Consider the following 14,628-nt stretch of genomic DNA (forward strand, 5'->3'; position numbering starts at 1 on the left):
AGGTATTCTGCCACACTAATAAAACCATCAACAAAACCCAGACTAAGACAACTACCACCACCAACAAACACCATTGCCAATTCCACTACCAATGTCAAGAGCCACCAATATGACCCTCACCACCACCGCCAGCACAGCCCACTTCTAATACCACCCACACTCTCGTAAACACTGGCAGTCCTGTGACTGTTTTGAGTTGAGCTACAGAGTAAACTAAATATTCGTTTCTTTTATTTTATTATTACCAGTGTTGCCATTACCTTGTTCTCCTCTGGAATGAAGAGGACGCGGAATACAGTTGGCACTCCTGGGGCAACCTTATGCCCAATGTCTTTGGGGCTGATGACTTTAAAGTAAGGTGAACTTTCTTCAACAACTTTTACCATCCTTGGAATCTGCAGGAGAAACACATGATAGTGACAGTAACTATGAGTGAAAGGCAGAGGAAATGCACAAACTGCAGAGCTGAATGCAGTAAGGCTCCCATCCACTACTTGCTAGAAGTGTGGCCCTTCGACTACAAAGGGAGATCATGTCTACCCTCATCCTAAGGGCTCCAACTCTCAGTCTTTAAGGCATAGTGACCCTACTTTTCCTAACGTTATTACTGCTCATATTTGTTAGTATTCAAAGTCTTTGTTCATTTTATAGCTGGAATGACTATCTTCTGGAATGAACTGCTCAATACAGACCTCCCCAACGCAGCAGAGGTAAGCTGCCTGTCTCAACATTTGTAAAGTGCTTGGGGAGAAGACACCCCCACAGTGCTTTTGGCACCATCCCCAGGACATGATGCTCCATTCCGTTCACATAACAGCTTTTGGGTATCGCTGCAATACCAGGCTACAGAGAACTGTGGGACCACTTCGCCAAGCAATGGCTATTGAAAGGCAGCCCCCAGCCTCACTCCACCCATCCTCTTCATCAGAACATCAACAAGAATTAAGAACCAAAAGCAGACGGATAACCCTTAGCATATCTCAGGGAAGCTCCAAACTGTTTTGTCCTTTCAAGGTTTTAGCCTCTGTTCCCCTGGACTTGCCCAGAGCCATGTAGCTCCATCCCAGATGGGGTAAACAAGAAATGCAGTCACATGGCAAGTGGGAGTGGTCAGGGGGGAGGATCTACACACACACACACACACACACACACACACACACAGAGAGAGAGAGAGAGAGAGAAAGAGAGAGAGAGAGAAAGAAAGAGAGAGAGAGATTCCATGGGGAGAGTTTACTTGGTTGCTTTGGGCTTTGAGGCAAGGTCTTCCTATGTAACTTAGGAGAGCCTCAAAGTCACAATTCCTCTGCCTCAGTACTGGGATGGCAGGTGTGTGTCACCTTACCTGCCAAAGATTTTTTTTTTTAAGTGGCTCAAAATAATAGAAGAAAGTTACATACAACTGCGTTAACTAGTTAGAAGATGACCTGAAGTCACAAGGGAAAAGTGAAGAGAAAAGAACTCCCATTACCTTGAAAAGCTGTATTTCTAGAGAAACACATAAAGGCCAGAGAAATATCTTAGGAGCAGAGAGTAGGGAGTCAAGGAACACGCATTGGGCCACGGGTAGTGGCACAGGCTTCTAAGAGGTAGGCAGATGCTCAAGGCTACCTTGTTCTGTATATTGAGACCCTTGAGTCAGAGTGGGGGGGGGGTGCCACATTTTAGACAGGAAAAGAATAGCTCGTGTGTTGGGCTTCCTTTATCCAGAGTATAACTGGAGTAAAAAATGGCTTGAGCTTAAGAACACACGCTCAGTTCCAAGCACCCATGCTGAGTGGTTCAGAATTGCCTATAACTGGAGATCCAGGAACACCTAACCCTTCTGGTCTCCACAGGCCTTGAAGGAAGGAGGAAAGAGAGCTTATATAAGCCTCTCGGAATACAGCCTGGTGTAACTCACATGAGAACACAGCTGCCTAGCCTGGAGAAGACTATCTGCTTGTAGAAAATTGAACTTTCCCTGGTTGAGGAGTTTTCTCTAGGCTTTGGTTGCATCTCACCCAAGAGGCGTTGGGCTGTCCATAAAAACTGTGCCCTTTGGAAGACGAAATGTATATATTCCCCTGACCCCTGACTTCCTCATCTATTCGTACTGATAACCACTTCTTGTTTTGAGTCAGGATGAATTACCAAAGGGCCTTTGGCCTACTCCCTCTCCATCATTACTAGCCTAATAAAACCTTTTTAAAAAGTGTAAAACAGTAACAAAAGAAAGAAAAAGATTCCCTGTGCTCTGCCCAAAGTTTAGTGTCTCAGCATCTGCTTTGATACCCTGCTGGGTAGAATCTTTCAGAGGCCTTCTGTGGTAGGCTCCTGTCCTATTTCCTGTTTTCTTCTTCTTCCAATGTCCATCCCATTTGTCTTTCTGAGTGAGGATTGATCATCTTACCCAGGGTCCTCCTTCTTGCTTAGGTGTACAGATTCTTTAGGTGTACAGATTTTAGTATGTTTATCCTATATTATATGTCTAATATCCACTTATAAGTGAACATATACCATGTGTATCTTTCTGCTTCACTCAGGATGATCTTTTCTAATTCCCACCATTTGCCTTCATGATTTCCTTGTTTTTAATTGCTGAGTGGTATTCTATTGTGTAAAAGTACCACAATTTGTATCCATTCCTCAGTTGAGGGGCATCTGGGTTGTTTCCAGCTTCTAGCTATTACAAATAAAACTGCTATGAACATGGTTGAGCAAATGTCCTTGTTGTGTACTTGCGCAAATTTTGGATATATGCCTATAGCTGGATCATGAGGAAATACTATTCCTTTTTATTAAATTTTTATTTTTTTATATTAATTAATTTACTTTGTATCCCAGCTGTAACCCCTCCCTCATTCCCTACCAATCCCATCCTCCCTCCCTCATCTCCTCCCTGCCCCCCTCTAAGTCCACTGATAAGGGAGGTCCTCCTCCCCTTCCATCTGACCCTAGCTTATCAAGTCTCATCAGGACTGCCTGCAATGTCCTCGTCTGTATCCTAGCTAGGTTGCTCCTCCCATGGTGGGTGAAGAGGTCAAAGAGCCAGCCACTGAGTTCATTTCAGAGACAGTCCCTGTTCCCCTTACTAGGGAACCAGCTTGGACACTGAGCTGCCATGGGCTATGTCTGAGCAGGGGTTCTAGGTTATATTCATGTACGGTCCTTGGTTGGAGAATCAGTCTTAGAAAAGACCCCTGTGTCCAGATATATTTGGTCCTTGTGGAGCTCTTGTCCTCTCTAGGTCTTACTAACTCCCCCTTCTTTCATATGATTCCCTGTACTCTGCCCAAGGTTTGGTTATGAGTCTCACCATCTGCTTTGATATACTGCTAGGTAGAGTCTTTCAGAGACCCTCTGTGGTAGGCCCCTGTCCTGTTTCTTGTTTTCTCCTACTTCCAATGCCCTTCCTATCCTATTAGTCTTTCTAAGTGAGGATTGATCATCTTGCCCCAGGTCCTCCTTCTTGATTAGCTTCTTTGGGGGTACAGATTTTAGTAAGTTTATCCTATCTTATAGGTCTAGCATCCACTTATAAGTGAGCATATACCATGTGTGTCTTTCTGCTTCTGGGATACCTCACTCAGGATGATCTTTTCTAGATCCCACCATTTGTCTGCAAATTTCATGATTTCCCTGTTTTTAATTGCTGAGCAGTATTCTATTGTGTAAATGTACCACAATTTCTGTATCCATTCCTCTGTTGAGGGACATCTGGGTTGTTTCCAGATTCTGGCTATTATGAATAAAGCTGCTATGAAAATGGTTGAACAGATGTCCTTGTGTACTTGAGCAAATTTTGGATATATGCCTAGGAGTGGTATAGCTGGATCTTGAGGAAGCACTATTCCTAATTGTCTGAGAAAGCACCAGATTGATTTCCAAAGTGGTTGTATAAGTTCACATTCCCACCAGCAGTGGAGGAGGGTTCCCAATTCTCCACATCCTCTCCAGCATGTGTTGTCACTTGAGTTTTTGATCTTAGCCATTCTGATGGGTTTAAGGTGAAATCTCAGGTCGTTTTGATTTGCATTTCCCTGATGGCTAAGGACATTGAACATTTCTTTAAGTGTTTCTCTGCCATTCTATATTCCTCTATAGAGAATTCAAACTTTGGGCAGAGTGCAGGGAATCTTAGGAAAGAAGCGGGAGATAGAAAGACCTGGAGAAGACAGGAGCGCCACAAGGAGAGCAACAGAACCAAAAAATCTGGGCACAGAGGTCTTTTCTGAGACTGATACTCCAACCAAGGACCATTCATGGAGATAACCTAGAATCCCTGCTCAGATGTAGCCTTTGGCAACATAGTAGCCAAGTGGGTCCCCTAGTAAGGGGAATAGGGACTGCCTCTGACATGAACTCAGTGGCTGCTCTTTGATCCCCTTGTGAGGGGAGCAGCCTTGCCAGGCCACAGGGGAGAACAATGCAGCCAGGCCTGATAATACCTGATAAGCTAAGGTCAGATAGAAGGGGAGGAGGACCTCCCCTATCATTGGACTTAAGAGAGAGGCAGGGAGGAGATAAGGGAGGGAGGGTGGAATCGGGAGGGGGAAAGGGGGCTACAGCTGGGATACAAAGTAAATAAACTGTAATTAATAAAAAATAAAATTTTAATAAAAAAGTAAAGAAAGAGAAAAAGAATTCTATATAGGAAAATGAGTCTGTTGGCAGCCTCATGTAAGAAGTCTAACATATACACACTGTGGCTCTTCTTAACTTGGCGATATGACCCTGGGCACCTTCATTTCTTTCTCATCTCTCCATCACCCTTAGCTTCTGCTATGAGCTTCTCTTGCTAATAACACTGCAGCCAGAAACAAACAAACAAACCCACATTCCAAATGTGCCATTGTCTCCAGAGTAGCTTTGCTGGCACTAAATTACCCTATTGATCTCGGAAAGGCATCACTGAGTCCTTTAATGACCTGATGTGCTGAACATGCCTCCAAGTCTTCCCACTTGTTTTGGGTCCCTGCACAGCCTTATTCTCTCATTTTTCTTGTAGCTCAGCTGTTTCTCTTGCCTTCCTATTCCTGGACTCCTACTTGTCTCTCCTTCAGAGTATTGCCTAGTTGTTCCCCTTTCGCAAACCATCTGAATATTTTTGCACTTATTCCGTGCTTAAAGCTTCTGTTATTGTCAGGTGTCAAGGGGAATCCTGTGGCACTGAACTCTGTTCTTTGCAACAAACCCTAGTTTATCCTTAAAGAAAAAGACAGAAGGCTGGGGAGGAAACGTTCACTTGTAATTACAAAGGAGCATGGCATGGATATGGAGGGAAGCCTTCTGTAGACAAAGTCTGAAGGCCACTTCATAGAACGGGAGAAGACCACAGAAGAGAGACTCTCAGGTCATAGAAGTGAAGTTATTTAGAAATTTGCAGACTGTAAGTATAAATGCTCACGTCTACAATTTTTCTGAGCAGATGGTACTATGAACCGGGATAATGGTGTCTGCGATGCAGAGTATATCCGCATTAGGAGTCTTAATGCAAACCTAGCCCAGCTGGTCAGACATAAGAACTCCCTGTCAATCATCAGATCCACACTTTTTTGCATCACGAACTTGGGGCACATGGCTAAATTGATGGCTCAGCAGTTAAGATCACTGGCTGCTCTTCCAGAAGACCTGGGTTTAACTTTAAGCACCTACATGGTGGCTCACAACATCTGTAACTCCAGTTCCAGATGTGACACCCTCTGTGGGCCTCTGTTTGCACTGCACGCATGTGGCGCACATACATATACATAAGCAAAACACCCACATCCATACAATAAAAATAAATAAGTCTCTTTTAAAAAGGAAGGCAGTGGCACATGCCTGTAATCCCAGCACTCAGGGAGGCAGAGGCAGGTGGATCTCTGTGAGTTTGAGGCCAGCCTGGTCTACAAATCCAGTCCAGGACAGCCAAGGCTACACAGAGAAAAACCTTGTCTTGAAAAAACAAAAAGAAACAAGCAAAAAAAAAAAATAGAGCACATGCTGGAAATATGCATCTGTCGAACACTGCGCTGGACTACGCAGGTAGGAACAGTCAGACACAAACATAATTTGTATTCATGAAACTTGAAGTCACCAACCAGGCAATGTTGACACATGCCTTTAATCCGAGACAGAAGCAGACAGGTCTACAGAGTGAGTTCCAGGACAGCCAAGGCTTCACAGAGAAACCCTGTATCAACAAAACAAAACAAAAACCAAAAAAGAGAAACTTGCAGCCAAAGAGCATGTTTGCACATTCTTTTCCTGTGTCTGTCAATTAAAGAGTGTATGGAAGACCCTTCAGAACGTGGCTCCCGGAACACTTCCTCCAGCATCCTGGAAAAGTTCACCCACACCAGCGAGAATACTCACTTTGTCGTTGTTCCTTAAGGCCAATGGCACTTCATAGACTTCACAGGGAGCATAGTTCTGGAATATGATTTCTGACGGGAAGGGCTGGAATAAGGCCTGATCCAAGTCAACTCCAGAGTACTGCAGTTGGGAGACAGAATTATTAAGACCGTGGGATAGTGGCAAAGAAGATGACTGGGGTAAATCATGCAGAGACCTGATAAAGAACATCGGGGTCACTCAAAAGGGGGAACCACTATAACGACGGTTAAAATGAGTGAAGTTGTTTTCATGGACTTTACTACAAAAGGAGGCAGAAAAGGTGGGAGCTGGGGAGCCAGGATAGAGCTCACAGCACAAGCATAAGGACCTGAGTTCTGATCTCCAGGACCCACTTAGGAGGCCATGCATGGTGGTGCATGCCTGAAACCCCAAGACTGTGTGTGTGTGTGTGGCAAAGGTAGGTGGATCTCTAGGACACACTAGCTATCAACATAGCCTAACCAGCTAGTTCCAGACCCCAGTAAGAGAACCTCAAAAAAAAAACAAAACAAGGTGGATGGCTCCTCAGAAACAGGACCCAGGGTTGACCTTGGGCCTATACTCTTGTATGCGCACATGCGCACACACACACACACACTAAAAGGCCATTTAGTCTCCAGCTAAAACAGAAATAAGCTAATAAGACCACTAGCCCAGACTCTGATATCTAAACACGGTAAATGAGATCGTTTGACCCAGCTACACTGTGACAATAAATCAAGAGCTCTATTGACCAATGTCTGCTGTAGCTGAGCACACTTCTCAGCCACACCGCTAACAAGATCACAAGGAATTGCTGGCTGTGCTCCAGGGAAAAAGCAGGTTCGTGAGGACAGAAAGCACAGTGGATAGGACAGTTGGGTTACGCCTGCGCCGTGCATTAGACTGTAGGGTTGAGATAAGTGTAGAACTCTTAAACCTGCAGTAAGATTAGAGAAGCAGAGAAGAGACTGGAGTTCCAAAGCATGTTGAGGACGGATAGGACTCTGGAGGACTTTACTCTCGTTGACTTGTGGATGCATGTGCCACGGAATAAGGACGGGCTAGGGTCCCTCAGTCCTTTGGTGCTGGCATTCAGGGAGGTCTGGCACCAGCAACCAGGTCCCCCCTCACACACTCACCAGAGAGGAGAGATAGAGGATTTGGATAATTTATGCACTCTTCCCTTTGTGAATTTTATGGCTTGCAACTAAGAATGCTTTATAAACTGCAAAGAAAGGTGACAGATTGTAATTATATAAACCAGCCATAAATACAAGGAAACAGGATGTCATAAATGAAAGCCAGCACAAACAAGAGATGGCAGAAACTGCAGTATGACCGACTCCCGGAAACACAGGGCTCAGAATTCTGGCAGGGTTAGAAACGATAAGAAAGTGAATGCAAATTCTACACCTTACATGATAATGGGACCACAGAGGGGTTCAGTGCCTGTGTTTAATAGCAGACCGAGGTGTTACTGCTCTGGAGATAGGTTGAAAGAGCATCTAGACCAAGAAGACAGATTGAGATGATGGAAAATTCAGAAGACAAGTAAAATGGGCAGGAGATAAATCAAAAGTCCTGAAATAGGTGCATGTGGAGGCCCAGAATGAACAAGTGGGGAAGAGGCATGATGGACGGAACCATGGCAGTGAACTCTCTATAGCCGATGGTGGAGCCAAGACAAGTATGAAGGAGGCCGTGTGAACTCAAGTAGGATGAAAAAGAAACCCATACCTAGGTAGAGAGTTTATAACCATTGAAAACAGAGGTGAAAATGCGCAAGAGATGCTAACAGGAAAAGGAGAGCATGTTTTCTAGCCAAGAAGCAAAGAAGTGTTGAATGCTCAATCAACAAAGGATAAAAGATGTGAAAATATCATCATTTCAACCCTGGGGAAATAAGTCCAAGCCAGGCAACCAAACAACCAACCACACAAAACCTTCTGTAGAAATAATATTCTCTACCCTAAAAAAAAAAAAACTTCCTTCAACAAAGAAGTTCACACAGAAACATTTTTAGGAAGATAAAAATGACAAGTTTAACAACTTTAACACTGGAGGGTATTCTCCGCGAGGAAGAAATTGATCTTAGATCTTCGGATATAGGCAAATGAGAGAAGAATTATAAAAGGCTGACTGTCTGATCAGTCTAAATGAACAGACGATGACAGCAAGAACTTCTTACCACGGGAGCTGTGCATCAGCTGGACATCCCACACGGACTCGAGCTGGGCACAGCCTGGCGGCCTGCTGGACTGCTCTGAGTTTCACTGGGCACTTGCTTTTTATCAGAGAGAGCACCAGCATCACAAGACGAGGGGAATTAGTCAGAAATGAAAGGGCACACCTCGTGACACTCCACTCACATAAAGGAAAATCTAATCTACACTGGGAAGGGAAGGTTAGTAATCTTTTGGAGGAAAAGGGAGAGGAAATGAGTGGGAAATTGGCAAAAGTAACATTCTAGGGAGGGCAGTGGTTATATGAGCCTGCTTCCACGGCAAGCCACCTTAAAGGATGAGTATCAGAGAGTTGTTGCTGGCAAGCAATGAAAATTCTAGGTGCTTGTTTGCTTTTGCGGTGCTGGGGACTGAATCTGGGTCTGCTGCAGGCCTGTGCTCTGAGCTACATCCTCAGCCCCACCACGCAATGAAAATCTTAATCACACCACTTCATTTTTATATACTTTGTACTTTAAAACACAGAATGAGAAAACAATTTAAAAAGCACAAAGCAAACATTCAAGACTACAGGGAAGATATAAGCAACTAGAGGAGATGAGAGTACAATTTGCCTTCCAGTAAACTCAGGCTCCAGTGTGTGTCAGGTCCCTCTCCACGTGCTGGACACAGAATAGAGAACAGAGCCACCAGCAGTCCTGGCTTCGAAGGGCTGAGCTGCAACCCTTCCCGGGCTTCATACTTGCTCTTCCTTCTGATTGGAAGCTGCCCTTCCGTCTAGCTCGGGGAGGCTTTCCCACAGCTTCCTGTCCAGCAGGGCAGACACTCTCCCCATTCTCTCTCATGAGAATCATTTCTGCATGTGAAGAGGGGTGTCTTAGTTAGGGTCTTACTGCTGTGAGGAGATGCTGTGGCCACAGCAACTCTTATAAAAGGAAACATTTAATGAGGGCTGGCACGCACACGTGCGCATGCTCGCGCACACGCACACACATACACACACACCTGCACACATATGCTTGCTGTGACGTATGCATGGGGATCTGAGGACAACTTGTGGGACTTGGTTCTCTCCTCCTTCCACAGAGGTCCTGAGACTTGAGCTGAGGTCATCAGGGTTGATGACAAGCTCCTTTACCCACTGATCTATCTTGCCAAGACTTCATTTACACTTTCATACGTCATTCGGCTGTGCTATGGACTCCTGGTAATAAAGGGCTAAGACAGAAACAGAGGCTAGAGGGCTAGGGAGCTGACTCAGTGGATCAAGCATGTGTTAAACGCTCAACAGACACGGTAGCCGCCTGTCTGTCACCCCGAACTCAGAAGGCAGAAATGAGTGACCCCAGGAGCAAACTGCCTATCTACACTACCTAAAGCTGCGAAACTCTGGCTTCAAGTGAGAAACCCTGCCTTACAAATATGCTGGAGAGTGCAAGACCCCATGTCAGTTTCTTCATACATGCACACACATGCGCACAGGCATGAAGATGCATGCCACACATGCACATGTCAAAAAAGAGAGAGAGAGAAAGGAAGAAAAGAAGGAAAGAAAGAAGGAGTGAAGGAAGGAGGAGAGGGAGGAAGAAAGAAAAAAGAAAGAAAGAAAGAGGTTGCTTTCTCTATTTGAACAGTCTCCTTGCTGGTTACTAGACTGATGGTGGAGGAGACGGTGAAAGTGGTTTGACTGAGGTAGAGCTCTGTGAGTTCAAAGCCAGCCTAGTCTGCAAAGCGTGTCTAGTACAGCCAAAGCTACACAGAGAAACCCTGTCCTGAGAAAACAAATAAAAAATGTATTTGTGAAAGTCAAGGAGTTTGCAGCACTTGCCGCTGAGTTGAGAGAGACAGAGACAGGGAGAGAGAGAGAGATCAGGATAACTCTGAAGTGTAGCCTGGAAAATGAGATAAATGCAGTTACTATCTGCAGGAGGCAAGAGGCAAAAGAAGAGACAAAGGCTTCGAGAGACAGAACACAAATCTGCAGTTGGATCTCCAACACGTCAAGTTTGAGCATGGGATATAAATGTGAAGGCCAGAGTCAACATGTGGGCTGGGAAACACAGTTGCCTGGCAGACATGAGGCGCCTCCCCCCCCCCCCCCCGTACCTCCCAGCACGGCTAGCCAGCTAGCGTTAAATACGTAAATAACAAACGAGAGACGAGGCTCGAAGGTGCCATTCTCCTAGAAAGGGTCAACTGAGGCCCAGCTTCGTAGCCTGTGGGTCAAGACCTCATCTGGGATCACCTAACTGCATGTAAGGGGTCACGAAAAAGTTGCGAACAGTTTTCTGAGTGCATGACCCCACGCTAATTCAAAATCAGATGCACGGCGAACCCAAGGTGTCTCAGGCAACACTTGCCAGCGCTTCGCCTGTGACAGCACCCTGGAAACATGCTATGCATACTAAGGAAACGGAAGCGCACACCTCGTGACGCGGCTGTCGCGGCCGCGCCACACCTGCGAAGGCTGCCTGAAACACTCTGGCTCAGTTTCAAGACTCTTCTATGCTATGAATTACGGTGCTTTTACACAGTGTCTCTCTTCATATAGACATGGTTACTTACAGAAAAGAGAGACCTTTGATAGTTTCCTACAATGGGCCCTCAGCGTGGACGTGCCATATTAGTGCATTTTTTGGACCAGAATGTGTGATTTTAAAATTTGTTGTTTCCATTGTTGATTTGAGTTTCATTAAAAAAAAAAAAAAAGTTAAATAAATTTTAGATAGAAAATAGTTAAATAAATTTCAGATAGAATTTCCCGCAGTTTCTGAATGGCCCCAAACAGGTTTTCACCATCTTCTGCTTCATGTTTATGAAAAGCAGAATTCTCAACACCGAGGATTATGACACCAAAATATTAATCAACTCTGAAAAATATTGATGATCCTCCCCATCTGTGGTGCATTTAACCAAGATTAATTCTTAATGAAAAGTAAACAAGCAGATCCATCTCATCAGTATGTAAATTTGCTTTCATATTTAATAGATGATTAAAACTGGGGCCCAGCAAGACGGCTTAACCGGTAAAGGCACTAGTTGTCAAGCCTGAGGACCTGAGTTCGATTCCTGGGACCCACAAGGTGGAAGGAGAGAGCTGATCCCCTGCCAGCTGTCCTCTGAGCTCCACGCACATGCTGTGGTATTGTGCTTACGCGTGTACGTGCACAATAAGGGCATAAAATGCAATGATAATAGGAGTAAGCGATAAAATGGCACATAATCGCTTTAAAATTCATTCTTTATAATTTACTAGCAGATGTTTGTTTTGTATACTGATCTTTTCTCAAAGTTTTTTTTTTTAATTTTTCAGTATGTGCAAAGGATGTGTGTGTGTGTGTGTGTGTGTGTGTGTGTGTGTGTGTGTGTTTGGTGCATGCTTGTGTGTGCCATGACACATGTGTAGAAGTCAGCAGATATTTTGGGGTGTCGGCTCTTGTCTTCCACCTTATTTCAGACACAGGAGCTCTCTTCTTTGCCGAAGCACACACCAGGTGCTGGCCCCCGGCTTCTGGGGTCATCCTGTCTCCACTCCTCTCTCGCAGCAGGAGTACTGGGAATACAGGCATGTGTATTACATGGGTTCTGGGGACTAGAACTCAGGTCCTTATGTTTGTGCAGCAAGCATGTTAACCACAAAGCCATTTCCCCGGGGGCCTGCTTTACATACCGATCTTCTATGCCTACATAACCATGGTCACTTAACATTTTCTCAGGCAAAAAGGAGTCATAGGGTCAAAAAACATGTTTAGGAGGCTTTGATCTAGGAATGAATTTAAGAAAGAAAGGAGAGTTTCAGGGAAAGAAGAAAGATCCCCCAAACAAAGGCAGGAAAGCACAGTCAGTGTCATCGCTCAGAAGCTGATGGATTACAAGAGTCACACAAGAGACATGGCTTCAAGTGACCAGAGCTGAAGTAGATGAAAACAAAGTTAAAAGTGGGTTGGAGAGGAGATGCTAGAAGCAGAAGAGCAGACAAGGAAGGCCCAACACATCCATAATTGATGTTCCTAAAGGGAAAAAACTCAGAGGAACATGGAAAATGCTTGAAATGTGAAGGAATAAACTTCCCACAGATAAAACAAGGAGCACAGTGACACAGGAAAACTCAGTCATGTTGAAGTAAAGGACTGAGCGTGACTGAAGGACAGACACACAAACTGACGTGCAGATTGGAATGTTAATGAGTCTGTGGGGTGAGGGCTGAGCTGGCCTTTCAACTTTGGTAGGCATCATTTAATGCCAGAAGATCATGAAAGAAAATATCCATGGAGTTGTTAAGGGGAAGACCCAGAACTTTAGAACCGGATGGAAAAGAAATCTGCAGTTAAATAAAAAGGACTTTGTACAATCATTATCAAATGCATGGAGCCAAGCTCTGTAAGCTCATCTAGAAGGAATTAACAGAGGCCAATGGTCCACAGTACAGAACACAAATGGAAACAACCAAGTGAGCTGAGGGTGGTGTGGGGGACCTGAGGAGTCCTGGTTTTCCCCTCCTTCACAACAGTGTTCAGTGCAGGACACTAAGATGTGATGCTTAGACACAGCAGTGATACCAGCTTGCTCTGCCAGTCCCTCAAAAAAAAAAAAAAAAAAAAGAAGCAAACCATCATCATGAGGAGAGAGTTAGCTCTGGGAAATACTGATTCGGCTCAAAAAGCAATGGTGTTTGTTGGGGGATGGGAAAAATGACATCAGTAAATAAAGACAGCAATGCTAAGAACAGAGTGGTCCTGTAGGTCCTGGATGATAAGAGCAAAGGCTTCAGAGACCCGTTCCCATGTGGAGCGTAGCTCAGACAAATCAGAAACAGCTGGGGATCCCTTTGGAGGAGGTTCACCGGCAGTTGTCCCATCAGTGGAGAGTCATGGCATAATTCATGCAGAAAATAAGGTATACAGTTTAAGAAATTAACTAAAAAACAGGCCTTTAAAAATTCATTAGTTTTCATTTTATGTGTATGTGTTTTGCCTACATGTATGTATGTATGCACACCGTGTGTGTGCAGTATCTACAGAGGCCAGAAGAGGGCGCTAGATCCTGGAACTATAGATGGTTATGAGCTGCCCACATGGGTGGCAGGAACTGAACCCTGTTTCTGCAAAAGAAACAAATACTCTTAACTGCTAGGCCATCTCTCCGGTCCCAAGACCTTGTTTGTTTGTTTGTTTGTTTGTTTTATAATTGCTTGTGCCTAAAGCCAAGACCACGTAGTTTACACTAGAATACAGAAATGTGAAACATCAATATTTTTTAGGCTGACAGTTTCCTGGACATAGGCCAAAATCAGACAGGAAAGGCTTATTTACCTCCCTCCCTTCATTATTTGTGGACAATTCTCGTGATAAAGGATGGCTTGTGACTCCAAGGAGATAATTTAATTGGGCTATAATTCTTGGAATTACTCTTACTTTGTAAACAACTGTATCAGATACTGTTCAGAAGTAACTAAACAGGGAGAAGAATTAGTCAGAAGTGATTTAAATGTGGCTTAATGTGGTTTGCTCTTATTAAGTATAATGACTTTATCATACCATGTCACAAAGACCAACAGATACGAAGGACATAGGAAGGGATTAGCTACCCAAACACTATTTTCTATTTATAAACTGTTATTCTGAACATTATATGGTCTATGCTCATCTCAATGTGCCATTTTTTAAAAAAGATTGAATTTTTATTTGTAATTATGTGCATGTGTACAGGGGTTTGTGCATGTGAGCACAATGCCTGTAGAGGCCCAAAGAGGGCATTAGATATCCTGGAGCTGAAGTTATAGGCAGTTGGGAGCTGCCTGATGTGGGTGCTGGGAACTGAACCTGGGTCCTCTGCGTGAGCCACGAACTAGAGAGCCATCTCTCCAGCCTTTGACGTACCTTTTGATGTGTTGTTTCTCCCATGTCTAAGAGCTCAATGATCTGCGGCCGGCATATAAATCGTGTATTTGCCAATTTTTGCTCCGTGGTAAGGGACATCTCCTTGAGGAACTCTGAGGGTGTCAGCTGGAATTCAAAGAAGAGCCCAGTTCAAACATGGTCAAGCTGAAGAAGTGTTCTCCTAAGCACCAGTAATGAATAATTTGTATGTACAGCTTTCAGGGTAA

General features: G+C 44.4%; 1 protein-coding gene across 1 annotated transcript in view; it reads right to left on the minus strand.

Annotated features, from left to right (window-relative positions):
- Hydin (HYDIN axonemal central pair apparatus protein) overlaps positions 1 to 14,628 on the minus strand; it is a 355,607-nt gene that overhangs the window by 304,274 nt on the left and 36,705 nt on the right. Inside the window, exons 3-5 of the mRNA XM_021632513.2 lie at positions 14,402 to 14,527; positions 6,337 to 6,456; positions 261 to 395 (exon numbers count right to left, since the gene is read on the minus strand). Coding sequence (XP_021488188.2) covers positions 261 to 395; positions 6,337 to 6,456; positions 14,402 to 14,527 — 381 coding nt within the window. The remainder of the gene's footprint in view (positions 1 to 260; positions 396 to 6,336; positions 6,457 to 14,401; positions 14,528 to 14,628) is intronic.

This window comes from Meriones unguiculatus, chromosome 10 (genome assembly GCF_030254825.1).
Source record: "Meriones unguiculatus strain TT.TT164.6M chromosome 10, Bangor_MerUng_6.1, whole genome shotgun sequence".
In the NCBI taxonomy this organism is placed as follows: domain Eukaryota; kingdom Metazoa; phylum Chordata; class Mammalia; order Rodentia; family Muridae; genus Meriones; species Meriones unguiculatus.